This window comes from Hypomesus transpacificus, chromosome 20 (genome assembly GCF_021917145.1).
Source record: "Hypomesus transpacificus isolate Combined female chromosome 20, fHypTra1, whole genome shotgun sequence".
Taxonomy (NCBI): Eukaryota; Metazoa; Chordata; class Actinopteri; order Osmeriformes; family Osmeridae; genus Hypomesus; species Hypomesus transpacificus.
The window spans coordinates 628,457-656,400 of record NC_061079.1 but is presented as its reverse complement, the minus strand read 5'-3'; the positions used below and the strand labels follow the sequence as shown (position 1 = coordinate 656,400).

The 27,944-nt window shown below is 48.8% G+C and overlaps 4 protein-coding genes across 9 annotated transcripts in view; 3 read left to right on the top strand and 1 right to left on the bottom strand.

Annotated features, from left to right (window-relative positions):
* The window catches only part of ddx10 (DEAD (Asp-Glu-Ala-Asp) box polypeptide 10), a 36,694-nt gene extending 35,418 nt beyond the window's left edge, over positions 1 to 1,276 (top strand). For all 6 annotated transcript variants that reach the window (XM_047043151.1, XM_047043146.1, XM_047043149.1 and 3 more), the window contains one exon: positions 1,193 to 1,276. The gene's annotated coding sequence lies outside the window, so the exon portion shown is untranslated. The remainder of the gene's footprint in view (positions 1 to 1,192) is intronic.
* LOC124482689 (uncharacterized protein C11orf87 homolog) lies at positions 1,227 to 3,383 on the top strand. The gene is made up of 2 exons (XM_047043152.1): positions 1,227 to 1,311; positions 1,807 to 3,383. Exon 2 carries the CDS (start codon positions 1,913 to 1,915, stop codon positions 2,408 to 2,410), a length of 498 nt encoding a protein of 165 aa, XP_046899108.1. The 5' UTR covers positions 1,227 to 1,311; positions 1,807 to 1,912; the 3' UTR covers positions 2,411 to 3,383.
* Positions 3,384 to 4,653: 1,270 nt separating this feature from the next.
* On the top strand, positions 4,654 to 14,360 carry si:dkey-183i3.5 (uncharacterized protein LOC566445 homolog). Its single transcript, XM_047043260.1, has 11 exons — positions 4,654 to 4,954; positions 5,117 to 5,400; positions 6,578 to 6,789; positions 8,449 to 8,509; positions 9,020 to 9,115; positions 9,733 to 9,909; positions 10,519 to 10,644; positions 10,857 to 10,970; positions 11,288 to 11,394; positions 13,419 to 13,792; positions 14,214 to 14,360. The coding sequence occupies exons 1-11, from the start codon at positions 4,699 to 4,701 to the stop codon at positions 14,231 to 14,233; spliced, it is 1,827 nt and encodes a 608-aa protein (XP_046899216.1). The 5' UTR covers positions 4,654 to 4,698; the 3' UTR covers positions 14,234 to 14,360.
* Positions 14,361 to 14,424: 64 nt separating this feature from the next.
* Positions 14,425 to 27,095, bottom strand: mybbp1a (MYB binding protein (P160) 1a). The gene is made up of 27 exons (XM_047043259.1): positions 26,865 to 27,095; positions 26,299 to 26,394; positions 25,962 to 26,045; positions 25,793 to 25,867; positions 25,582 to 25,689; positions 25,165 to 25,355; positions 24,786 to 24,953; positions 24,436 to 24,553; positions 23,775 to 24,064; positions 23,488 to 23,598; positions 23,268 to 23,393; positions 22,797 to 23,003; positions 22,473 to 22,581; positions 22,302 to 22,395; positions 22,032 to 22,192; positions 21,639 to 21,734; positions 21,323 to 21,523; positions 20,971 to 21,144; positions 20,539 to 20,696; positions 19,525 to 19,659; positions 19,249 to 19,330; positions 18,859 to 18,990; positions 18,397 to 18,465; positions 16,306 to 16,419; positions 15,782 to 15,898; positions 15,523 to 15,644; positions 14,425 to 15,302 (listed from the first exon to the last, which is right to left on the bottom strand). The coding sequence occupies exons 1-27, from the start codon at positions 27,057 to 27,059 to the stop codon at positions 14,834 to 14,836; spliced, it is 4,002 nt and encodes a 1,333-aa protein (XP_046899215.1). The 5' UTR covers positions 27,060 to 27,095; the 3' UTR covers positions 14,425 to 14,833.
* Between the last annotated feature and the right edge of the window lie 849 nt (positions 27,096 to 27,944).

The following is a 27,944-nucleotide window of genomic DNA, read 5'->3' as shown; positions in this document are numbered from 1 at the left end:
CCTGTGTCAGGGCTCATCTTGTGACCCCAGTCGATGACCTATCTGCTGTGGGTGGGAAGCTGACCTTTAAAAGACACAGAAATGATCAAACAAAAAACTTTTATAGTATATTCAAGTTTGTGATGGTAACACTTTAAAAGTTGCTAGAAGCGACTCTTTAGCGAACATCTTTCTCTTGCACCAATGAGTCCCTCTGACTGATTTAACAGGGGAACTCTTAACGTGCAGTATCTGAGGCGGCCCTCCTCGCGCCGGGGAAACTACATGGCGCCGGACTAACGGCTCATATATAAACTAAAGTACATGATGTTGAACTGAGCAGAACGTGTGCTCGCTCTCGCCTGGATTACTCATCTCAGGTGAAAGGGAGAATTCAACCTGTTCCGTCTGAAGAGCAGCTGAGAGGAGGAGAGAATGATTCATTTTTGATGAGGCCCTCTTACCCTCGACACTCTTGCATTGCATGTTCTACTGGCGGAGCTGAGAGCCGGAACACCGTTCAGGGGTTACAGCCACGTTCCCACACCTGACGCTGCAGCTGGTGAAGACTGTCGTCTATGCTTTGGGCATGGGGGTAGACTGGCTTGTTATGGTGTTTTTGTTTTAGGTTGCCATTAATCATCAAATCTGTTGACTATAATTACTGCGCCCAACAAACAAAAAAACATAGCTTACATGATTAAGTAAAAGACACTCACAAAGCCGTCCACGCATTCATCACATCATCAGACCGAAACGCATTTTACGTTTGAACTAACTGCGTTCTTTTGAGATCAAGGCGCATTTAGAAAAGGCCACTTAACTGAATCCTTTAAATGGATCTCACTGCTTGTGTATGCACGGCAGCACGAGCCTGCACTCAAACGCACGTAGTGGAACAGACTGTTTGTATTCAGCACCGGTGCTGGAACAGCTCCTTTCCTCCGCGTGCTGTGGCGATGTGCGCGCGCAGAAAAATTACTAGGCTTTTTTACGTGGGAACCGATGTGCATATAGCTATAGAATACCTCCGTTTCACTTCTACAATGGGCCACTGTCATTAGTGTTATATTTGCGTGTATTTTCATTAGCCTATAAATATATATAGGGCCTATTTGTTTTGTTATTCGTGTGAAAGCAGGTAAAGGTGGTGAGTGTCGGACACACAGACTTGCTGCTTCTATAGTGTGTTTGTGTGTGTGTGTTTGGACAGGGGAAAGCTTTCGCAGTGTGTATACGTCATTGCAATTCAGGAGAATTCTCCTCGGTCCTGTCTCTCTCTAGTCCGGCCGGACCTTCTACAGAAGCGACTTGCGCTGACAATTTCACCAGGTAAGTTCGAACATTGGATACGAAATAGATGCATGTTATTTCTTGCCCAAATGAATACATTGACATTCAACATTAGGACTGTTCCTATGTCTTTGCCTCCCTGTAACCCTTTGTTTAGCACGTATTGTTCACATAGCCTCATCGAGTCTCCAAAAGTCCGTTGCGTTTATTCTCGAACATTTGCCTTAGGCAAATAGGCTATGTATTTATAAAACCTACACAACTACCCAAACGTTAATAAGTAAGTATTTCTGGTGTACAGCTAGACGTAGTCAATGTTTGTGTTCATTAGAGCCATGAGTTTGTTGTTATCTCTCTAAACGACGCGCACTTACCCGCGCCTAATAGCGAATTCAATTATTTAAATCATTCAATCGGGCGTGCCTTGAATGGTTATACCCTACGGGCAAAGACATAGCCTAGTCTTCTCACACAATTGGCATATCTAAATGTAGCATTTTGCTAATCACATCGAGGTCTGAATTTGTCATTTAGGCAAACTAATGGGACAACCGAGGTGTTTGCAACATTTCCCCCCTTCTCACTGAATTTCTTGGAAAAGGACACAGATTCACCCGAAGAGAAAACAAGTCAAATCAAAATGACGGCCGAGACCTCCGAGGGTGACGGGTTCTCCGTACCGCTGTTCTCCTACGGCGGGGCTTCCCAAACTAACGGCACTTGCATGGACCAGATGGAGCGATTCTTCCCACCTTTTTCCTCGACGTTTGCGCTTATCGTGCTCGTGACCATGATTGTAGGGATCATATTCGTCTCTCTGGCTACATTCCACTTCCACAAGAGGAGGATGAGGAAGAGGAAGATTCAACGTGCCCAAGAGGAATACGAGCGCGACAGCCGCAGCCCCGTGTCCTCCATGGGGAAGCGGGAGACAACAAGACCGTGTATCATTGTCCGGCCCGCGGCTAGAGATAAGGGGCACCGGCCGCTCTCCCCGGTCATCCAGAAATGTGATCAAAATACCAGTTGTCTCATTGAAGAGTCTGCTGGCCCGCCTCCAGCAAAGAATGCAGCTAAATTAGATATCCCACACATCGAACAAGGAGACGGACCACTGGAAGCTGTCATCTCGTCTTGATAAGGCTGCAGTCGGAACCGGGAAACGGAACTGTAGATACACCAAATATTCACGTTTTATTTCAGGGGAAACGGACTGAAAGAAGCTCTCTGTCATCCACTTGGAATTAAGAAAAGCAATATGGCACAATGAAGACCCCGTGACCTCCAGGAACAGAGAGCCTGCTGAAACGTTCACGAACATTTCGAGGGAATCGATCCGTGCCAAATCTGTAAATGTTGTATAAAAGTAGAGTACGTCAGTCTATTAGTATACCGTCGTGGAATGACTTCAGCAACGGACAATTTGTTATGATGTAAATGAACGAAAGGTTGACATTTCTAGACCTGGCGCGAGGGCTGGACAACGTGCATGCTCTCCGAGGTGCTGAAATGTAGATCCATTTTCCTCCCGCTTATTAATGTGCCTCTTACACAATATTTTGTGTTGATGTTTATTGAAACTCGTCTTTAAGTATTTTCACGGCCTATGTAAACGAGTATCCTTCCAGTAAGCAGCCCATTACTTTATATTTACGAATTTATTTTATTTTATTCTTCTGATAATTCCTTAAAGAACCTGTGAAAATCCCCTTCACCCCACCGTCCCCAAACACTACAGCTTTGCTTTATGTATAAATCATTTGCCTTTTATCATGCTTCTAATGGGTGGAAGTACATTTAATGTAAAATGTAGTGAAAGTTCTGCCACTCTATAGCAAGGTTTCAATCGTACTGTGGTCTTATAAGGTAGTGCTGCTGCATAGAGGTGCTGCAATTACTGTAAGTTCCGATATTTTTCTTCAAATTGCTTATTTTTGGTAGTAGTTGAAAGTACACTCATGTCTTCTCCCTAACGCCTGTTAAGACCGCTAGGTAGCACGTGTTACTTCCTCTATAGGTCGTTATCTCCCGTTAGGACCTTCGGTCAAATTGAGCCCTAAGCATTTTAAGTATTTATGATGTATCCTCTGAAATGTAATAAACTAGGAATCATTGAGAAAAAAAAGAAGCATTTTCTTATTATTTATTGTTGAGTTCAAATGGGATTTGGTCAATAATAGGCATATCTTGTGCTATTTTGCATCTAACAGAATAGTCTTGTTTTTAATCACTGTGGGCTGTTTTGGTTACTTTAATGTGATAATACCTTATTATTTCAGTTGTGTGTTTATATAGATAAGGATATATGTCTATTTATAGTTTTTATGTTTGTCGTCCATGTTTTCCTAGTGCTTTCAGTAACATAACTCTAAGAAGACTAGAATGTCCCTCGATAGCCTGGATGATATTAGGACTAATCTAGTCTGAGCCCGGGTTAAATCACCTCAGAGGACTGAACGGTGGCTCCTCCTCCACAGGGATACCAGTGTTGGCCAGGAGCCAGGAGAGAGTGTTCCTAACTGTCTCCTCAAACAGCCACAGGGACTGGGGCCTTGCCTCTGGCAGGCATCCAGCTAACTGCTCTGCTAGTGGGGCTCTTAGAACGCAGTCCACTGTCTCCCCAGGGACCTCAGGGGGGGCGGGGGCGGGGCACACACACACCAATAAAGCTTCAGTATTGACTCTGGAAAGGTCACACAAGCTAACGGGTTAAGACTGTGGTCCCCAGGGTGTGCAGCGTAGCGATGGAGAAGCCTGGATTGGAGGGAGACGAGCCCGGCTGGAGGAGGAGAGATCAGTGGATGTTCTCCAGAGCCGTCCTGTGAACTTGTGTTCCGTTGCAACGTGGCAGCATCTTCCAGATGCTTCTTTCCAAAGCCTTGCTGCCTAGAGGGATTGCAGCAGTATGAATAAAATATTCACCTGCCCGCCACTGGCGAAGCAACTGGGAATGATTGATGAGCTAATCTGTCAAACCAAGCTTCGCAATCTCTGAGAGGAGCGTTCGATTGCACAGCCCCATGAGATAACATTAAAACCAGCCCGTCAATCAACCAAAAAATAAAGTTTAGTCAAGTATACCTTGGAAGAAGAGACTTCCATATTAGCTCCCCCCCCCCCCCCTCCAGCACCGACTCTTATCTGAGCCCACAAGCATCCTAAAGGAATGCACAGGGTTGTAAAAACACATTCTAAACCACTCCAGGACCTGTGGGCTGAGTGTGGAGCTGTCGGCCTGTCAGGCAAACGCTGTCCTGCTGCTGCCCTGCCACACCTGCTGGATGTGGGCAGAACGTGGTTAGCCCTCAGGTAGTGAGCAAGCTCTCTCCTCCCTCCCCCCCCCTCCAGGGACAGCTGTGTGAGGGTATATAAGCCAGTGCGGGCCTGCAGTGGGTCTGCCTGTGAGGAAAGCACCAGGAGGCTAACATGGCAGAGACTAACCTGAAGATCAGTGGAGGAGCAGTGAGGTTCGGAGCCACGTACGGAGGCAACAGGCTCTTCTCCGGGAGGAGTCTGGGTGGAGGAGGAGGAGGTGGTGCAGGAGCTGCTCTCTCTAGGTCCTTTGGCCTGGGAGGAGGCGCGGGGCTGGGGATGAGAGCAGGAGGTGGGCTGGGGGGAGGCCTTGGACTGGGGCTGGGGATGGGTGGTGGTGGAGGAGGTGGTGGAGGGGGTCTTGGTCTGGGCATGGGAGGAGGAGGGGGTCTTGGTCTGGGCATGGGAGGAGGAGGGGGTCTTGGTCTGGGCATGGGCGGAGGAGGGGGTCTTGGTCTGGGCATGGGCGGAGGAGGGGGTCTTGGTCTGGGCATGGGCGGAGGAGGGGGTCTTGGTCTGGGCATGGGCGGAGGAGGGGGTCTTGGTCTGGGCATGGGCGGCGGGGGCGGCCGAGCAGCCTTCAGGGCTGGGGTCGCCCCTCTCAGGGCTCGTCTTGGCGGCCGGGTTTTCAAGATCGGCAGCTACGGCTTCAACCCCTCCTTCCTGGGCTCCAGCACCACGGTGGATGCTGGCGTCAGCCCCGTGCCCAGCGTGGATCCCTCGCTGCCCTCGCTCGACACCGTACAGGTCACCCGACTGAAGGAGAAGGAGGAGCTGCAGGTCCTCAACGACAAGTTTGCCACCTTCATCGACAAGGTACCGCACCACCTTGGCTCGCTCTGTGACACACCTTGGCTAACGCGGAGGACTCTCTCGTTGGCCGTAGCAGGGGCATATTTACTTTTTCTCCCAATGTGGACACATTGGAACACTGTCATTCTTGTGCGCTTTTTCAAATGCACTGGCGTTAGTTTTAAGTAATCATTTAGCCGACACTTTTCTCCATGTTGAACGTACTAAAAGTGCGCACACAAAGTAGGCTAAAGCTAAGATTCCATACCTAGCATAGCAGTCTTCGACAAGCAAGCGTTTCAATATTTGTACGTGCGCTATAATTTAAAAAAAATCTCACACCAATAGGGACATTTTCTCACACAATCCACATTATGTTGTGGATCATTTCTCTGTTGATCACACTCTGCTTCCGGTCTCATCTGGATCTGATCTAGGCTACTCTAACTTGTGAAGGTACTGTATTTAATATGCTGATTGATCCATGCATAATTTATACCCCCCCCCCCCCCCCCCCCCCCCCCCCCCCTCCTTCAATCTAAACCCAGTGAAGACAGTGATATCCAGGAAACGTTGTCTTTAGCTTTTGATTTATTGCGGCGGCTTGTTGCTCAAATCACTACCGTGCTTGTAGGTTCCAACAGACTAGCTGTGTGATTCACGATTGAGTCAATATCCAATAAAGTCGACCAGCCTCATTCAAATGCCACAGGTTCAACATCGTTAAAGGTTGAAAATCCACTTTCACTTCACTGGATCAATGCACTAGACCTTTTTTGATCAACAATCTTCGTTTGTTAAGTCGGGCCCTTGAAAGCTTCCGGTTTCAGACGCGCGAAAGATTGTTTTGATGTTGACAGCATCAGTGGCGATGTGTCCTGACTAGGCCACTGAAATAAATTTGCGCAACAGTCAAGGGATTATAGCCTTAAATAAATAACCTTCTGATCCAGTGGGTCGGGCAGGGTACACAATTCGATGTATCGCTGCTTTTCACAGCCAGTTAATGGATGGCAATATGCGCTCGTCATGTTAATTAGCCTATATGGTAGCGTAACTAGCGACCAATGTACGAAAGGCGCCAGCCAGATGTAGTTAAGGGCCTTACGTTCTAAACTGATCTGTTATTTTTTACATTCTAAAAAAGGTCTATACTAGGCCTACTTATTCATCGACTCTTCTTCTTCTCTCCCCCCTTCAGGCGCGGTCTCTGGAGCAACAGAACGCCGTTCTGAAGGCCAAGATTTCGATGTTCACCAACCCGGAACAAGGTGGGCCGGCTAGCACCTCCATCCTCCTCACCTCCGCCATCGGCACCTACAAGACCCAAATCGACAGCCTGTCGGCCACCAAGGAGTCTATCATCGCTGAGATCGAGCACTACAGGAGCGTGATCGACGACGTCCAGAGCAGGTGGGGCGCAGGGGTGGTTTGAACCTAGATCTGCAGTCAAATGCTCTAGGCTGCCACTAATAATCCCATAATACCACAGATACCAAACAAGGTCAAAGCATATCACTCTAATGTAACAACACCAAGTGAATACATGTTGGGGGGTGATTCGCCCCAAAACACACACACTAACCCCTTTGGTAAATTTCCCAATACACACATACTAACGCCTTTGGTAAATGTACCAAAACACACATACTAACCCCTTTGGTAAATTTCCCAATACACACATACTAACGCCTTTGGTAAATTTCCCAAAACACACATACTAACCCCTTTGGTAAATTTCCCAAAACACACATACTAACCCCTTTGGTAAATTTCCCAAAACACACATACTAACCCCTTTGGTAATTTCATCCAAAACACACATACTAACCCCTTTGGTAATTTCATCCAAAACACACATACTAACCCCTTTGGTAAATTACCCAAAACACACATACTAACCCTTTTGATACATTTCCCAAAACACACATACTAACCCCTTTGGTAAATTTCCCAAAACACACATACTAACCTCTTTGATACATTTCCCAAAACACACATACAAACCCCTTTGGTACATTTCCCAAAACACACATACTAACCCCTTTGGTAAATGTCCCAAAACACACATACTAACCCCTTTGGTAAATTTCCCAAAACACACATACTAACCCCTTTGGTAAATTTCCCAAAACACACATAGTAACCCCCTTTGGTAAATTTCCCAAAACACACATACTAACCCCTTTGATACATTTCCCAAAACACACATTCTAAACCCCTTTGGTAAATTTCCCAAAACACACATACTAACCCCCTTGATAAATTTTCCAAAACACACATACTAACCCCTTTGGTAATTTCATCCAAGACACACATACTAACCCCTTTGGTAAATTTCCCAAAACACACATACTAACCCCCTTGATAAATTTTCCAAAACACACATACTAACCCCTTTGGTAAATTACCCAAAACACACATACTAACCCCTTTGGTAATTTCATCCAAGACACACATACTAACCCCCTTTGATACATCTCCCAAAACACACATACTAACCCCTTTGGTAAATTTCCCAAAACACACATACTAACCCCTTTGGTAATTTCATCCAAGACACACATATTAACCCCTTTGGTGAATTTCCCAAAACACACATAGTAACCCCTTTGGTAAATTCATCCAAAACACACATACTAACCCCTTTGGTAATTTCATCCAAGACACACATACTAACCCCCTTTGATACATCTCCCAAAACACACATACTAACCCCCTTGATAAATTTTCCAAAACACACATACTAACCCCTTTGGTAAATTACCCAAAACACACATACTAACCCCTTTGGTAATTTCATCCAAGACACACTTACTAACCCCCTTTGATACATCTCCCAAAACACACATACTAACCCCTTTGGTAAATTTCCCAAAACACACATACTAACCCCTTTGGGAAATTTCCCAAAACACACATACTAACCCCTTTGGTAAATTTCCCAAAACACACAAAGTAACCCCTTTGGTGAATTTCCCAAAACACACATAGTAACCCCTTTGGTAAATTCATCCAAAACACACATACTGAACACATGAAAGGTGCTGTAACATGACTTGACACCGTCAGGTACGAAGAGGAAGCGGCACAGACCAAGTCCCTGGAGATTGACTGGACCACCCTGAAGGAGGTATGCATGTGTCAAGGAGGGAAAAAAGAATCAGCATTACTAAATTTTCATTGTGTTGGAAACAAAATAAATAGTTAGCATGACCTGTTATTTTGATTGACTTCTCAATGTCTTTACAGACGAGTTTAGAGTAAGAGTCAGTAGGGTGTTCTCGAGGGGTTGTGCTTGTCAAACCTCCTAACCAGCGAACAGGGCCGGCAGGCTCACCTAGCTGCTGTTCTCACCTGGCTGCTGTTCTCACCTGGCTCACGTTCTCACGTGGCTGCTGTTCTCACCTGGCTGCTGTTCTCACCTGACTGCTGTTCTCACCTGGCTGCTGTTCTCACCTGGCTGCTGTTCTCACTTGACTGCTGTTCTCACCTGGCTGCTGTTCTCACCTGACTGCTGTTCTCACCTGGCTGCTGTTCTCACCTGGCTGCTGATATCACCTGGCTGCTGTTCTCACCTGGCTGCTGTTCTCACCTGGCTGCTGTTCTCACCTGGCTGCTGATATCACCTGGCTGTTCACAGGAGGTGGACCACCTGTACCTGAGCATCTTCGAGCTGCAGACCAGCATCGGCGGACTGGAGGACCAGATCTCTCTCTCCAAGCAGGTGTACGATGCTGTGAGTCTCATCACTGTCACCATCTACTCTAATATTAACTAGCCTCAGTCAGGTTTTGTGGTGTCAGTTATATTTCTGTATGTGTGGCTTGTAGTGTTCACTGCAGTTGCAGATCAGGACATTTTTCTCCATTCTGTTTGTCTCCTCGGACGCGCCCCCCCCCCTCCCTTCTGTGCTACATTAAAATGTCTCTCCATCAATTATGGAGATTCAGACAATCTGGGAGGCAGCTTTCACCACTAGGCACTAGGCCCCAGTCACCTCACACACATACAAACGACAATCACAGTGGAAAATCTGCACACATTTGACAGTTTTCACCACAATTAGCAATTCACTTCCCCAGGTCTGTGACTCGTTCTAAAACAGGTATTTATGTTTACTCTGTGACCAGCATCAATATTTTCCGTAAGTAGTCAGAGTGTGATTGAAAGGACACATACCTTGCAAGATGATAAGGCTACCATAACTGTGTATAAACAGTGTAATGACTTGAGAAAGCACAAGTTCATTTTAAGCCTCACAGTATCCCCAAGGAAAAGCTTGCTTTCCTAGTTTGCTGGGAGGACAGTGCGTTTCCTGTGTTAACACACGTCCTGTTGGCTGTGCTCTGTCAGAAAGTGAAGGAGGTGAGGAACATCGTGACAGGCAGTGTGAAGTCGGCCTTCTCCATCTCCGTGGACAACACGGCTCAGGCCCAGGACCTGACCTCGGCCCTGGCAGACGTCAAGTCCCACTACGAGGCCCTGGCCCAGCGCAGCAAGCAGGATGCTCTGCTCTCTGTACAGGACAGCGTACGTGGGAGGGAGGGAGGGGGGGGGGGGAGGGAGAGGGAGGGAGGGAAGGAGGGAGGGAGGGAAATGAAGGGATGGATGTATGAACGGAGGGATGGATTGATGAATGGAGGAATGGATTATTTATCCCCAGGGATAAATTGATTTTTCCACTGTCGACATGCAGTCGTCAAGGATCCCATTAACGCTCCCTTAAGTGTCCAGCAGCCAGACCTGTTTACGTCTTAGCATCGCTTTCACCGCTACAGTCATTCATACAGGTATACCTGCCTCAAGTAAATATTGATTCTGAGCCAAAATTAGACGTCACAATGTCCACCCTTTGTCATCGAACCCACAGTGGATGATCCATCCTCTCTGAGTGACTGCTCATTTCAGGTCCACGCAATCCTGTGTGTCTGCCGCCTCCTGGTGGCTGGTTTAAGTACAGCAGTCAAACTCCCGTGAAGGGGGGCAAACACGTAATAATGTACCCAAATTAGATACATGAGAAGAGAAACAAATGTGTAATCGATCCGTTAATTCTCTCAGGCTCACTCACAAACACAAACTTCATAATGAGCTCATTCACGCTGGCTAACTTCCCCTCCATCTCCGAATCTCTCTCAGATTTCCATGATGTCGCTGTCGTCCCAGCCCAGCAACCAGAGCCTCACTCAGTCCAAGGAGGAGCTGCGAGTCTACAAGCTCCAGATCGACTCAGTTCAGAGAGAGATCGACAGACTCAAATCCCTGGTAGGTCCCTCCTCACCCCTCTCTGATTCTCACAACTGTTAAAATGATATGAAATATTTATGTAAGATTATTGAGCTCAACGAGCCAAACGACACTTTCCTAAACTAAACAAAAATCCTTGGTCGATAAATCGGAATCTTTATTTTCACGTTGGTCCGCCGCTCGCCCCAGGTGACGCAGACGTCACTAAGTGCCTCCTGACTTTCTTGCAGAACATCCAGATGGAGTCCCAAGTGGAGGAGGCCGAGTCTCACTCCTCGTCCCACTCAGAGACCTACCATGAGCAGCTGCTCACCCTCCGGTCCCAGCTGGACGACATCCGCAAGGTAGCACACCACGCGTCACACACTCATTAACATGGGGAGTCAGATGGCTGAGCGGTTAGAGAATCAGGCTATTAATCAGAAGGTTGCCGGTTCGATTCCTGGCTGTGCAAAAAGACATGTCTTTGGGCAAGACACTTCCCTCCTCGGGGGGAATGTCCCTGTATTTACTGTAAGTCGACTGTTGGCTAAGAGCCTCTGCTAATTGACTAAATGTAAAGGTAAACATCTGTTCATGTCTTCTGACGTTTAGTCTGAGACCTGAATGACTGGGATCGCAAACAATATTTTCAAACGTTCATTTCTGTATTTCCACAAAGCAAATCACCCATTACGGACAAGAGTACCAGGAGCTGCTGGCCAGCAAAATGTCCCTGGATGTGGAGATCACAGCGTACAAGAAACTTCTAGACAGCGAAGAGAGAAGGTGAGTGGTGACCTGTTAACCTGCTGCTGGTGACAGAGTAGTCCTCCAGCATGCACACACACCCCTGTACCCCCCAGCACACACACACACACGGGGGGGGGGGGGGGGCTAGTTTGTGCGATAGACTAAGAGAAGGAAGACTGGCGTTGGTCACGGACACGGTTTGGAATGGAGAAAACAGGACAACGGCGGATATCGTTTTTTTTTCAACGTAGTTAAGGCGGCAGGCGTGTGTTGCTTGAGGCCTCCTTAACTGAAAAGTGCCGCGGGAAACCCTGCTAACCCCTTTGGTCATTTTTCGGTCCTTTTCCATCCAAAACACACATGCTAACCCCTTTGGTCATTTTTCGGTCGTTTTCCATCCAAATACCTCATGTTAACCCCTTTGGTCATTTTGTGGTCCTTTTCCATCCAAAACACACATGCTAACCCCTTTGGTCATTTTGTGGTCCTTTTCCATCCAAAACACACATGCTAACCCCTTTGGTCATATTGCGGTCCTTTTCCATCCAAAACACACATGCTAACCTCTTTGGTCATTTTGCGGTCCTTTTCCATCCAAAACACACATGCTAACCCCTTTGGTCATTTTGCGGTCCTTTTCCATCCAAATACCTCATGTTAACCCCTTTGGTCATTTTTCGGTCCTTTTCCATCCAAAACACACATGCTAACCCCTTTGGTCATTTTTCGGTCCTTTTCCATCCAAAACACACATGCTAACCCCTTTGGTCATTTTTCGGTCCTTTTCCATCCAAATACCTCATGTTAACCCCTTTGGTCATTTTTCGGTCCTTTTCCATCCAAAACACACATGCTAACCCCATTGGTCATTTTTCGGTCCTTTTCCATCCAAAACACACATGCTAACCCCTTTGGTCATTTTGTGGTCCTTTTCCATCCAAAACACACATGCTAACCCCTTTGGTCATTTTTCGGTCCTTTTCCATCCAAAACACACATGCTAACCCCATTGGTCATTTTTTGGTCCTTTTCCATCCAAAACACACATGCTAACCCCTTTGGTCATTTTTCGGTCCTTTTCCATCCAAAACACACATGCTAACCCCTTTGGTCATTTTTCGGTCCTTTTCCATCCAAAACACACATGCTAACCCCTTTGGTCATTTTTCGGTCCTTTTCCATCCAAAACACACATGCTAACCCCTTTGGTCATTTTTCGGTCGTTTTCCATCCAAATACCTCATGTTAACCCCTTTGGTCATTTTTCGGTCCTTTTCCATCCAAAACACACATGCTAACCCCTTTGGTCATATTGCGGTCCTTTTCCATCCAAAACACACATGCTAACCCCATTGGTCATTTTTCGGTCCTTTTCCATCCAAAACACACATGCTAACCCCTTTGGTCATTTTTCGGTCCTTTTCCATCCAAAACACACATGCTAACCCCTTTGGTCATTTTTCGGTCGTTTTCCATCCAAATACCTCATGTTAACCCCTTTGGTCATTTTTCGGTCCTTTTCCATCCAAAACACACATGCTAACCCCTTTGGTCATTTTGTGGTCCTTTTCCATCCAAAACACACATGCTAACCCCTTTGGTCATATTGCGGTCCTTTTCCATCCAAAACACACATGCTAACCTCTTTGGTCATTTTGCGGTCCCTTTCCATCCAAAACACACATGCTAACCCCTTTGGTCATTTTGCGGTCCTTTTCCATCCAAATACCTCATGTTAACCCCTTTGGTCATTTTTCGGTCCTTTTCCATCCAAAACACACACGCTAACCCCTTTGGTCATTTTTCGGTCCTTTTCCATCCAAAACACACATGCTAACCCCATTGGTCATTTTTCGGTCCTTTTCCATCCAAAACACACATGCTAACCCCTTTGGTCATTTTTCGGTCCTTTTCCATCCAAAACACACATGCTAACCCCTTTGGTCATTTTTCGGTCCTTTTCCATCCAAAACACACATGCTAACCCCTTTGGTCATTTTGCGGTCCTTTTCCAGGTCCAACCAGTGGTGACTTCCTTCCTGTGCTTCTCTGTGTTCCAGGATCAACTCAGGTGGGGGCGTGACGGTGCACATGTCCAAGACAGCGACCGGTGGAGGTCTAGCCCTTGGAGGAGGAGGGGGTGGTGGAGGTCTGGGTGGAGGATACGGATTGGGAGGAGGTTTTGGCGGGGGTTACGGTGGTCTGGGAGGGGGGCTAGGAGGAGGGTTGGGTGGTGGGTTCGGAGGCCTGGGTGGTGGTGGTGGGTACGGAGGACTGGGTGGTGGTGGTGGTGGGTACGGAGGAGCGTTAGGAGGGGGTGGTGGGTTCGGAGGGGGACTAGGAGGTGGAGCCAGCTCATTCGGAGGGGGACTAGGAGGTGGAGCCAGCTCATTCGGAGGGAGCAGCCACATGTCAAGCCTGAGCAGTAGCGCACGTGAGTATAGCCACACCTCCTCTACTGTAGATCACGCTCCTGTAGGGAGACACTGGAGTTACCTTCCTGTAGGGAGACACTGGAGTTACCTTCCTGTAGGGAGACACTGGAGTTACCTTCCTGTAGGGAGACACTGGAGTTACCTTCCTGTAGGGAGACACTGGAGTTACCTTCCTGTAGGGAGACACTGGAGTTACCTTCCTGTAGGTACAAACCTAATGAAGAGGTTGATCTCCAGGAGTAGGGTTGGACAGTAAACCTATATCTGCTCAGACAGTAAACCTATGAGTATAAAAACCAACATTGGTATTACGCAACATGCCATCCTTGTGTAATCATGTTGCTATGTGTTAGGGTGATCTGCTGCAAGCCATTTTGCAAGAATTGTGTGTGTAACCCACTGCCCTTCTCTCTCCTCCAGTCTCCTCCACAGTCTACTGAAGTCCTGCTAGATCTGCAGACACAGAACAGGGGAAACTGTCGCACCACCTGAAATCAAATATGATTTGACTATCTACAGACTGTACCATAACCCAGGATTTGTAATAAATAAAGGAATTTAATCGCACAAGCGTTTGTGATGTGTCCGTAATACATCCAATCATATATACCAACAAAATAAACCCCACACACCAGTGTTATATGCTTTAATTAGAAACGAAGATCCAGCTGTTTACCTCTGCCACACATCAGTACATTTGTAGTACTGTAATACATGGTACTGTAATACAAAGGCCAATCACTTACAAATCTGGGAGTTGTATAAATCATAAACGGGACAACCTAACACAAACAGACACCTTCCTGAGAAGGATCCAAAACAAGGTCCATGACTTTGTATTAAAAAAACGAGTTATCGATAGAAGTTCTCTCCACAGCCCAGGGCTGAAGCCCTCTGTCCAGACTCCCAGCCTGTGGTCCGGGGCTCGCTCACAGAAGCCCCCTTAGGGATTGGAAAGTTCCTAACAACAAACGTTCCAGTGGGAGGGAAGGAGAGGAGGGAAGGAGAGTGTGAGAACTTGAAGCAGCAGGATGTAGAGTCTACTGTCCTCCTTCGCTCTGTTTTCTCTTCTGTTTGGAGGGCTTCTTCCCTGGAGACTGGTTCTTCTTTCCTGAAGGCTGGTTCAACTTCCCTGGAAGCTGGTTCTTCTTTCCTGGTGGCTGGTTTGTCTTGGCCTTCTTGGCTAGAGGCCGTGTCTTCTTCCCTGGAGGCTGGGCCTTGACCTTCTTAGCTGGAGGCTGTGAAGGACCCTCTTCTCCTCCTCCTCCTCCTCCTCCCCCTCCTCCTCCTGCTCCAGGTCTTTTCCTCTTGTTTTTGTTGTTCTTCTTCTTCCTGCCCTCTCCTCCCCCAGGTTGGTCTGTGCTGGCCAACGCAGCGCCCTTCTCCGACACGGGCACTTGCTTCTTGCGGTTTGAGCGTTTCTTGCTTTCAGGAAGGAAACCTTTCTTCTTCTTCGCTGGAGCTTCTTGTTCCTGGACGTCTTTCTGGGTCTTCGGAAGTTTCGGCTTCCTGTCAAAACAAACACAAACGGAGGATGACATTCAAGTACAGACACACTCCCCAATCATCAATACCTCACAACCCCTAACAGAGATAATGGAAGGGTTCTGTCATTGTTTGTGAAGGTTGTGTGTTGTGATAGGCTGCTGGGAAGGTAGGTTGTGTGTTGTGATAGGCTGCTGGGAAGGTAGGTTGTGTGGTGTGATAGGCTGCTGGGAAGGTGACTCACTGGACTCCAAAGTGCTTCATGATGGCCCAGTAGATGTCGGCCAGCTGTCCGCTCCTGAAGCCCAGGACCTGGGAGAGAGACCGCAGCACGCCCTGCACGCGCTGGAGTTCCACCTGCAACTTCTGGAGAGAGACCCGGAATATGAGAAAGGGAGAGACAAGAGTACAGGAAGTTAGTCAAGTAGGTCATGAGCGTTAACGTTTGTCAAAATAAAATTAAAATGAAACATGTTTACATTGAAAAAGTGGTGTTTTCTGACCTGTTTGTTGATGATTTTGACCAGGGCGTTACAGAGCTCCAGCACCTTAAGCACCTTCTCCTGGAACACCTTGTTCTTGCTCTGCACCGCCATCTCCTTCTCCACCGCCTCCAGGCTCTGAACAGGAACACCAGGAAAAGATGAAGCTTTCACATCCCAGGAGCGTGCAACCTCGTCCTAGTACTGGACCTCCTCCCGTTACACAAACTAAGACTTGTTTCTCAACTGCTTCACTGCTGTATATGTCAATAAAGTTGATTCTGATCTGACAAGGCTTCCAGCAGGTTTGTGAGGGGGTGAGTCTGGTGTGAGGGGGTGAGTCTGCTGGGAGGGGGTGAGTCTGGTGTCAGGGGGTGAGTCTGGTGTGAGGGGGTGAGTCTGGTGTGAGGGGGTGAGTCTGGTGTGAGGGGGTGAGTCTGGTGTGAGGGGGTGAGTCTGGTGTCAGGGGGCGAGTCTGCTGGAAGGGAGTGAGTCTGGTGTGAGTCTGGTGTGAGGGGGTGAGTCTGGTGGGAGGTGGTGCTCACCGTAGACAGCTGCTCCAGGATCCTGTGACACAGGTCTGTCCAGGGGGAGCCAGCCAGCAGAACCTGTACCTCCCTGTTCTGCACCGCCCCCAGGACCAGCGCTGACGCCTGGCCCTGACACACACAGAGAGAGAGGGGAGAGAGAGGGAGGCACAGAGAGAGAGGGGAGAGAGAGGGAGGCACAGAGAGAGAGGCACCCACACACACAGAGAGAGAGAGGGGAGAGAGAGGGAGGCACAGAGAGAGAGGGGAGAGAGAGGGAGGCACAGAGAGAGAGGGAGGCACAGAGAGAGAGAGGAGAGAGAGGGAGGCACAGAGAGAGAGGGGAGAGAGAGGGAGGCACAGAGAGAGAGGCACACACACAGAGAGAGAGAGGAGAGAGAGGGAGGCACAGAGAGAGAGGGGAGAGAGAGGGAGGCACAGAGAGAGAGGGGAGAGAGAGGGAGGCACAGAGAGAGAGGCACACACACGGAGAGAGGCACAGAGAGAGAGGCACCCACACAGAGAGAGAGGGGAGAGAGAGGGAGGCACAGAGAGAGAGGCACACACACGGAGAGAGAGGGGAGAGAGAGGGAGGCACAGAGAGAGAGGCACACACACAGAGAGAGGGAAGAGAGAGGGAGGCACAGAGAGAGAGGCACACACACGGAGAGAGAGGGGAGAGAGGGAGGCACAGAGAGAGAGGCACACACACACACACACACACAGAGAGAGAGGGGAGAGAGAGGGAGGCACAGAGAGAGAGGCACACACACGGAGAGAGGGGAGAGAGAGGGAGGCACAGAGAGAGAGGCACACACACGGAGAGAGGCACAGAGAGAGAGGCACACACACGGAGAGAGGCACAGAGAGAGAGGCACCCACACACAGAGAGAGGGGAGAGAGAGGGAGGCACAGAGAGAGAGGCACACACACGGAGAGAGGGGAGAGAGAGGGAGGCACAGAGAGAGAGGCACACACACGGAGAGAGAGGAGAGAGAGGGAGGCACAGAGAGAGAGGCACACACACGGAGAGAGGCACAGAGAGAGAGGCACACACACACAGAGAGAGGGGAGAGAGAGGCACCCACACACACACAGAGAGAGGGAGGCACACACACACACACACACACACACACAGAGAGAGGGAGGCACACACACACACAGAGGAGAGAGGCACAGAGAGAGAGGCACCCACACAGAGAGAGAGAGGAGAGAGAGGGAGGCACAGAGAGAGAGGCACACACACGGAGAGAGAGGGGAGAGAGAGGGAGGCACAGAGAGAGAGGCACACACACAGAGAGAGGGAAGAGAGAGGGAGGCACAGAGAGAGAGGCACACACACGGAGAGAGAGGGGAGAGAGAGGGAGGCACAGAGAGAGAGGCACACACACACACACACAGAGAGAGAGGGGAGAGAGAGGGAGGCACAGAGAGAGAGGCACACACACGGAGAGAGGCACAGAGAGAGAGGCACACACACGGAGAGAGGCACAGAGAGAGAGGCACACACACGGAGAGAGGCACAGAGAGAGAGGCACCCACACACAGAGAGAGGGGAGAGAGAGGGAGGCACAGAGAGAGAGGCACACACACGGAGAGAGGGGAGAGAGAGGGAGGCACAGAGAGAGAGGCACACACACGGAGAGAGAGGAGAGAGAGGGAGGCACAGAGAGAGAGGCACACACACGGAGAGAGGCACAGAGAGAGAGGCGCACACACACACAGAGAGAGGGGAGAGAGAGGCACCCACACACACACAGAGAGAGGGAGGCACACACACACACACACACACACAGAGAGAGGGAGGCACACACACACACAGAGGAGAGAGGCACAGAGAGAGAGGCACACACACACAGAGAGAGAGAGGAGAGAGAGGCACACACAAACACAGAGGAGAGAGAGGCACAGAGAGAGAGGCACACACAAACACAGAGAGAGAGAGGGAGGCACACACACACACAGAGGAGAGAGGCACAGAGAGAGAGGCACACACACACACACAGAAAACAAAGGTCAAACTCTACAGTCCGTCAATCCACAGAGCAAACCATCAGCGTGTAACTTCAGACCAACGCGTGTTAGAAGTTGTCTCGTTGGCGTGGTTACCTGCTGGTGGTCGCGGACGCCAGCGGTGATGTTTTCTACAGCAGTGTCCAGCAGCTTCACACACAGGACCTGCAGGAGCAGAGGAACATCTCTAGAGGCTGGGAGGAGCTCAGAGCACTGGACTGAACATCTCTAGAGGCTGGGAGGAGCTCAGAGCACTGGACTGAACATCTCTAGAGGCTGGGTGGAGCTCAGAGCACTGGACTGAACATCTCTAGAGGCTGAGTGGAGCTCAGAGCACTGGACTGAACATCTCTAGAGGCTGGGAGGAGCTCAGAGCACTGGACTGAACATCCAGTCACAAGCTCCAATCCCCCGCAATGGATGAAAGCATCTGCTAAATGATTATACGGCTAAACCGATTGTAATATTGAAACAACAAGTCATTCTCAACGTTTCTGATGTGACGCCCTCAGGACAGAGTCAGAGCGCCTGCGAGGCTGTGCGAGTGTGGAGACTTACAGGGAAGCGTGTGAAGAGATCAGTGAACATGTGTCCTGTGAGTGGGCTCTTCCTGCGTGTCATGAAGGAGACCAGGGCCTCCTTGAACATGGCCGACACCCTCTCTAGGTCCAGGCTGCCCATGAAGCTCAGCTGGAGGCAGAGGGGGACCGGGGGGGGGGGGGAAGAGGGCGTCAGATCGGCACGTGTGTTTATCAAACACGTCTGCTAATCAGTACATTACCAAACCCTGTATACACATCTGATAACATTAATAAATTATTACTACGACATTCAGAAAGGATCAAAGTAGACTTGTTTGCTCTCTCATGCTTTGCTGTTCATACGTGGCATAAAATGGTTCGTTAAGTGCCAAGTTTGGGAGGTGATGGTTTAGGAGCCTTAGGTTACCTTCTCTACAGTTGGGACGTCTGCTTTGGTCGTCTCCTCAGAGCAGGGCCCCCTCAGAACCTTGACCAGGTAGAGACACGCACTGGGACACAGGAGGAGATGAACAACATGAAGGGCTTCTCTGCTTTCAAAACACCTTCACAGCCTTCTGTTAGCTTTCAGAAGACCTAGTCCTGTTCACGAGACCAAATGTGGTTCGCACGCTTTTTTTCTAGACGAATACTGATCGAGCCTTAAGTGCTCCCATGGTTACCGCTACGATCTAGGTAGACTCACCTGAAGAAGTAGAGAGATACGGAGGAGTCTGACAGCTTCTGGGTTTTGGTCAGGAGCTTCTCCAGTAGATCATGCAGCTCTGCCTGCCGGTCGCTCACTGTCCTGCAGTACAGCTTGGCTCGGCACAGCTGGTTCCTGGAAGACATGCTTGTTACAGACTGGACCGTTTCATTTGACACCAAGTTCAAAATAAATGTAGAAATTAACATTCAGGTGTGGAGCAGTATGCAGAGGCACGAGGAGTAGTACGAGGACATTTGAAAAGGTATTTTTACAAGTAATAAAAATAAGTATAACGTAGTATACACAGTATATGTATTGATGGGTAGTTCATATCAAATATTTTATAAATTATATTTTACATAAAAATGTTTTATTTGAAAGTCCAGCAGAAGATCAAGGAGAAGAACTGAAGCGTTCACACACACACACACACACACACACACACACACACACCCTTTCTCACAGTGTCACGGTGGTCAGACTGATGGGGCGATGGCTTCCTACATGCGTCTGTTTGTATATATCTGAGAAACAGCAGCGGTGAAAGAGGTGCTTTATATAAATAAGCATGTATGTGGCTCACTGGATAAACAACACATGGGCTCAGGCCTAACCGCAGCGGCCGGGTTCGAATCTGGCCTGGGGCCTATGCTGCATGTTTCTCTCTCTGTGTGTCGTACTATTTACATAAACAGACGTATGTATTCATGTATTTGACAGGTATTTATCTGAGTCATTTCTACCTGTATCATCACTACTGCACCTGTGAGACCACCCTGCAGCGGTGTTTCTAAGAACAGGAGTGTGTCGTGAGCCCCGAGGTGTTTCTAAAAGCAGGAGTGTGTCGTGAGCCCCGAGGTGTTTCTAAAAGCAGGAGTGTGTTGTGAGCCCCGAGGTGTTTCTAAAAGCAGGAGTGTGTTGTGAGCCCCGAGGTGTTTCTAAAAGCAGGAGTGTGTCGTGAGCCCCGAGGTGTTTCTAAAAGCAGGAGTGTGTCGTGAGCGCTGAGGTCACCTGAAGATGTCGGCAGCCTTGCGCAGGAAGTCCTGCTCCTGCTGGTCTGTGTCTGAGCTCATGCCCGCCTCGATCACACCCAGCAGGGGCTCCACCATGCCCAGCACCAGGGGGCTGGAGCCCTGCCTGGACAGGAACACCTCCACCAGGTCCAGCACCTGCCAACACACACAGCCTTCACTTCATATGCCGCATATGACATCACATATGACATCACATATGACATCACAACCATTACACACCGATCCTTTGTATGTAAAAATGTCACGTTTAAATTTGACTGTAATACTACTGGTACCAAATGCATATTTGATCAAATGATATTATTAGTGAAGAAGCGGTTTGTCTAGTTGTGTGGTTTATATCAGCTAATATATGACAACATATTCCAACTAAGAACAGCGGTAAATCTTCCTGGTTCTGAAGAGGTACCTTGATCTTGAAGTCCCTCACTAGAACCTTCTCCTTGCGGGCACGCTCCTTCTCGTGCTTCTTGGCCTCAGTTTTCTTCTTCTGCTCCAGGAAGAGAGCGGCGATGCTGCCGTCCAGCTTCATCATGGCCTCGTCGTCCATCTCCTCGTCCTCGCTGCCGTCGCCCTCCGCACCCTGGGGACACACGCAGGATGTTACCTCGCTGTTTAGGGTTCACATGTTAGACTACACGCCACATAACTCTTTATGACACGTGTCACTCATCCAGACTGACTTATTATACATGTAGAATTGATCATTCATGTTTTTTGTAAAAAATATTTTAAAACTCAAAAATATAGGAGGCACCTACCAGGGCATTCTGGTTCTGCAAGACCTTCATCAGCTCTATACGGAAGTTCTGATCCACCTCTGCTGTCTCCTGCATGGGCTCATCTTCGTCCTCCAACTCCTCATCATCATCATCATCATCATCATCATCATCATCACCATCATCATCATCATCGTCGTCGTCGTCGCCTGACTCATCTTCTGATGCGTCAGAATCTTCCTCCTCGGGTCAGAAAGTAAATTACACAGACTTAGCTTTAGCTCATCTCCACTTTGGTTCAAGTTCATCTGCATTAGTATTCATATAAACAAGGTCCAGGTACCATCCAGACTCTCACCTCCATGTCTTCATCCTGGTCGTCCTCTTTGCTTTTCTTCCCGTCGTCCGTCACCACCATGGCACTATCCTCCTCATCCTTGTCCGGGTCCAGAACCTTCCAACCACAACCGCACGATTAGTGAAACAAACCCTCAGTCACTGAGGAAAGCCCTGAATAACATCCTGTACTGAAAACAAGAATCGTCCTTGGTTATCTAAGGCACTTCAGCTTCAACGGACAACATTTGAAAGGGCCAAATGTTTTTTGTTACGTTTTTTAGTTAATGGTGTAATTATTTTAATAATGAAAATGCACCCGTTCTGTGACTTAACGGCCAATGAAGATATCTAACATGCTCAGTATTTCTCTCTCGTTGCCCCCCTCATGTCCCAGTGTGCAGCTGCCACCTACGTCCAGGATGGCGTTGAGTGCGCGGGCCGTGACGTGAGGGCAGATGTCCGTGAAGACAGTCTTGCAGACCTGACGGATGTGCCGGCTGGGCTGAGAGAGCAGCGACAGCAGGATGTCCACCACCACCTCGGCCCAGTGCGGCTCCTCCTCCTCCCCCTCCGCTACACCCACACGGACGGGAACATCAGTCAGCACCTCTCTCACAACTACCATCTGGATTTAGTGATTGTATAATACCACGGCACATGGATCAGTATGGTGAGGTCGTACCTCCCGCCTTCTTCTTCCTCTTGGACTTCCTCTCCTGGGCCTTCTGCATGCAGCTCTGCAGGTCTGCCATCAGCTCCACAAAATCATCCGGAGCCTTGAGAAGCAACACACACATATGATCTCACCGCTGTCACCAAACAGCCCTCCCCTCCCCCCCGCAGACGAGCTCACCTTGAACAGGTGGATGCCGACCAACAGGAAGAGCTGCTGGAAGACCCTCCCCTCCGGGCTGTTGGCTTTCTCTGCTCTCTTCCTCAGCGTTGCCACCGACGACAGCATGCTGCAGGGGCAGACGCACAGATCAGTCTCATCGCCGCTCTGACATCACTGACAGAACTCTAGACGGCAGTGTGATGTCACGCAGGGTCAGGTGGATGTAGGAGGAAGTGTGCTACACCATAGAGGTCTGTTATCTGCACGGTATCTACCATCATCCCACCATCCCTCCCCTCTGTCCCCCCCAAGCTACTGCGCCTCCCAGCATGCGTTGGCTACCTGTCCCAGGCCTGTCTCTGCAGGGTGCTGAAGGGCCTCATGGAGCAGGCGTGCTGGGGCTGCCTCAGCAGGCTGTCAGCAAACTGCACCAGGAAGTAGATCCACATGGAGCCGTCCAGGCGCACCCCGCGGACACGGCGCTGGTTAAGGGCTTCTGCCTCTGGGGAGACCCCAAGCACGGGCAGGTGGTTCATGTGCTGCAGGATGCTGGAGGAGTCAAGATCATTTAGAAAGCTTATTTGACAACGACAAGCGATGGCCAAAGTGCTGTATGGTTAGAGTAGCAAGGTGTGTGTGTGTGTGTGGTGGTGGGGGTTACAAGGGACAAACATCTGTCAGAGTGAAAAAGGTGTGTGTTACAAAAAACATCTCCACATTACATCTTGAACAAGATGTAATGCTTCTCAACTGAAGCCCACTTCATCGATGCAGCTTGCTAGAGGTTCCTCTCTAAAACGATAAATCTCTCACCCAAAGATGCCGTTGACGAGGACAGCTCGAGTGCGGTCGTCCAGAGGTACAGAGAGGACGGCCTCTGTCTCAGGGATGTCTGGGGTGGCCTTTGCTGCACTGAAGAACGCGTGGAAGAACACAAACCTGGCAAACATGACAGCAGCAGTTAGCATCTATGCTAACACCAAAACCCAACGTCAGCAGACCAGCGACGGGGGTCATAGCGGAGCTAGCTCACCTGGCAATATCCATCACCAGATCCTCCTCCTTCTTCACTTGGCTGTTCTCCACTATTGAGACGAGACGTGGAATGATCCATTTCCGCAGACGGAATATGGAGCTCTCTTTCCTGTGGGCAAACAGGGAAATTCATCGACTTTAGGTTGGAGATACAGAATAGGGGTCCTAAACATAGGAACCTAGATACATAGTTCAATACAAGGCTTCCTAAACGTGCGTATATATATATATATATTCACAAAACTCTGCAGGATCTTAAAGACACTCCTCAGTGTCGGTACTCACTGGCCTCCCTCTTCCTGATTCTCCTTCTGCCTGCGGGTGCTGAAGTCCAAACAGGCGTCCATGTGTGGATGGAGGAACATGTCCTGGAGCCAGGCCACGTAGCTCCTGAGGACCTGGGGCTGCAGGTGAGACAGCACCCTCCACACGGAGGGCACCACGGGGTAGCCCTTGTTGGTGACCAGGGAGAAGCCCTTCATCACAGCCATCTGCTTGTCCTCGTCCGGGCAGCCGCGCAGGAACTCACCCACGTTGGTCTCCATCTCCGGGGCGAACTTGAAGCGGTCTGGGAGCTGAGGGGGGCATGTCGGTCAGGGACATGGAGCATGTCGGTCAGGGACATGGAGCATGTCGGTCAGGGACATTGAGCATGTCGGTCGGGGACATTGAGCACTCTCACAGAACATCCACTCAAACTAAATGAAGCGGACGCGTGGATGTAAAACTGCCTTTGTCCATTTGGATGTAAGCTGCATTCATTTAAACAATGTATTATTACAAATATAAGTAATTATGATATATCATAATGATCTAGTATTAATATATTGCGTATACAATGTTGGATATTGAGGTCTAAAGTCTGTAGAGACTCTGACATGTCCTTTATCACTAACATGTACTTTGTGAGATGTTCCTCTGTTCAGTAGAGGAGCTGGGCACTGACCTGGGCAGAGACCACGTGTTCCCCGTAGTGGCGCATCACGTCCCCAGACAGCACCTGCTTGATCTGGGACAGGGACAGCAGGGGCAGGGCGCCGCCCAGCAGACGGAAGGCCAGGTAACTGGGGGGCGTGGCCAGACACAACCACAGGTAAGACTTTCTCACCTGGACTAGAGGACTTCCTCACCTGGACTTCTCCCCTTGCACATCAACTAGCATGGCGTTCAAAGCATTTTCTGAGAGGCTTGGTAATAGTTCTCATGGTAATGATATTTATTTCTAGAGCGTTATCTGCTAGTGTGTGCTTACTGCGTGGGGCCTGGCAGCTCTTTGATGTGTGTGTGTGTGCTTACTGCGTGGGGCCTGGCGGGTCTTTGAGCATGCCGTTGACGATGGTCTCGTTCCAGAAGAGCTCGAAGTTGTTCTCCTTCAGAGACACCTGCAGGAGGTCCAGAGCCACGCCCGGCAGCTGCTGGTCCTTCTTGACTGAGCGAGCTGCGATCCTCAGCACCTCCGTCAGCCTGGGAGGAGAGGGAGGGAGAGGGGGGAGGGAGAGGGGGGAGGGAGAGAACACAAGGTTGGTCAGGACAGACACTTCTTTTCAAGCTTCATCTCAACTAACTACTCTTAGATGCTAAAAGCTGCGATCGGAAAACGGTGACCCCCAAATAATATCCATAATTTGATCATCAAATGATTCATTCATTATATGAACATGATGAAGTGACCCACTTGGGGATGTTGTCGGGGGTGACGATGGTGGAGGTCCCCAGCAGCTTGTGGAGCTTCTTGGGCTTAAGGACCTGGGGGAAGCGCTGCAGGGCCACCAGCAGGAGCTGCAGCTGCTCTGGGGTGCTGAAGGCTGAGGACAGGTCACTTTTAAGAGCCCCCAGCAACACCTCCTCAAACACCTCAACAGGGGTCTGCAACACACACACACACCAGACACACACACACACCAGACACACACACACCAGACACACACACACCAGCCAGACGGACACAAAAAAATACCTCTTTATGATAACAATAACAACGGAAGATTAATCCAAGTTTGAAGGCAACTGAAAGTGCGAGTAGATCCTTGATCTTCTGCTGTACTTCCTACTTGTACAGCGCTCAGGTTGAGGTTTGTCCAGCATCAGTTACCTCGTTGAGGATGTCCACCATGGTCTTTCTGGGGAGATCCTTCAGGTGTTCCCTGTGCTGGGAGAGACTCTGGAGGAGCTGCACACACTGCAACACCACCTGGGGTTCCTGGAACACACACACGTCACACAACGTCAGATACAGGTCACACAACATCACACACACAAGCTGCACTTCTTAAAAAAAATTTTTTTTTTTAAAAGTGTCTTACCTTGGAGAGACGGCTGGACTGAGAGAGGCCAAGCACACCAAAGAAGTTTCCAAACAACGCATTTCTGATCAGTTTCTGCAGACGACACACACACACACAAGGCCTGACAGTTAGCTCTGGGTCTGCAGCTAGCAGAAGCAGCTTCATCTGAGAAGACGAGTCTGTTTACCTTCTTCACGGTCTCCAGGTTGTGCTTCTCTTTGATCAGATCCAGAGCGCTCTGCAGAGGAACGTCTTCAAACACACTCAGAACCTGAAATCCACAAACACAAGTTAGCATCTTTTGCTCTACGGTAACTGAGATGAATAGATGATTAGATAGACATGTCTGAATTCTTGCTTTGAAGACGTTTGACAATAATTTTTTTAAATAATAACACTGTTAATTGAATGCTACGTCCATAGCAAAACACACAACAGTAGGATCTGAACCTGCTACGTCTTCTGAAGTCAAATGCTCTAACGCTGAGCTATACCGTGTACCCCAGGAGACAGGTGTTACCTACCTGACCCAAAGCCAAGCTGAACCCGGGCCGGGCCACCTCCCTCGTGTGACCAAGCCCATCTACCAGCCTCTTCAAGGTGTACTTCAGCTCATCAGGCTGAAACAAATATGCATCAGACACATTATACATCAAGATTACATTCAGTGTCAGTGGCACTAACATAGATACTTAAGTTATTCGGTCCGGTTAATGGAAAGTTGGAAGGCTAGCTTTGAGGGGGAAAATAGTCATTTCATACACAGTTTTGACAACTCAGTCAACTGTCCTGTGAATATGAACTGTTTGGATCTGTGCTGTGGGGAACCCCACTGTATCTGGTGTCTTTAAACTCAGAACACACGTGGCCGATGTGACGTATAGTTGTAGCAAAGTTGAGTTAGCTTAGCCAGCTAACAGAGTGTGAGCCGGACATTATTAGTAAACTGTCTTGCATTTGTTTGAATGCGTTGCATATGTATCGTTTCCACACCACCCACTTAAGAAGTTAGCAAACTTGTCAATGATTGAAACAGTACAGATGGCGAGTTAGCAACTAGCGATCTAGCTAGCTGAAAATATACACGTACCTTATTACTGTTTTTTAAATACTCTACGAGATCTTCAATCGCTTTTAATCGTATTTCCTGTTCGGGTTTTGCGATGTCCCAGAAGAAGTCAAGGAACTCTCGATTCTGTAAGAGAATACCCTTGGCATCCGTTACTTTTGGTCGCACTGACTCTGTTTCTATCTCCCCCATGTCTGCATGCATTACACTAGCCATGCAAGATCCCCGTGTAAGTTTCAGAGAGGAACGTGCTTGACCCCAGAACAGAATACTTCCGGGTCTAGCGGAAATGATCAACATGCCATAAGTTGTTCGTAACTTGTAAATATTTACAAATATTAACTATTATAATTATGTACTATAACAATTATAAATTGGAGTATAAATGTAATATTTTCAATGTATTCAATTTTTTTAATGATGGCAATACATTTGACTAGATTACTTGTGTGAAAAGTAAAACCAGAGCCTGGTAAAACGTAGGCTATAAAGGCGGGAAAAACGTAATTCAACTCTACATCATTTGGAAGTGTCACTGCCTGCTTGTAGTTTTTCCTGTGCGACCTCATTGAAACCCCAAATGCATAGTTACACCCTCTGTAAGACTTGGGTGGGTGAAAAAACTCCGGAGAAAGAAATATTAACAACTATGAGGCCATGCATCAAGACTAGTGACAGACACGGGATGCGAGAATCCATCTTGCTAAAATCAAAGTTATTCGTTGTGCCCCAACCCCCCCTCCCCCCAAGGAGTGGCGTGAGAGCGTGTGAAATGGTTGAAATGCGTGTGTCTCGCGGCCCATGCGTGAGCGTTGGCAGCCCTGTGTTACAAACAATCTGGCTGTCTGGAGTCTGGACAATAGAGATAAATAGACAAATGAACAATCAAATCCAGTGTGCGCTGCAGCAGTCAGTGTGATGTAAAACATGAAACAAGGTTAATAAAAGAACATTTTAAAAAAGTGACAAATTCACAACAAAAAACGTGATATGTCTTTCCTCTGAGAGGCACAGCGCGGGGGCAGGGCCGTGGGGGTCGGCTTGTGTACCTGTCCAGCGAGCAGGGGACGGATGTGGTGGGGTTTAGTTTGAAACAGGAAG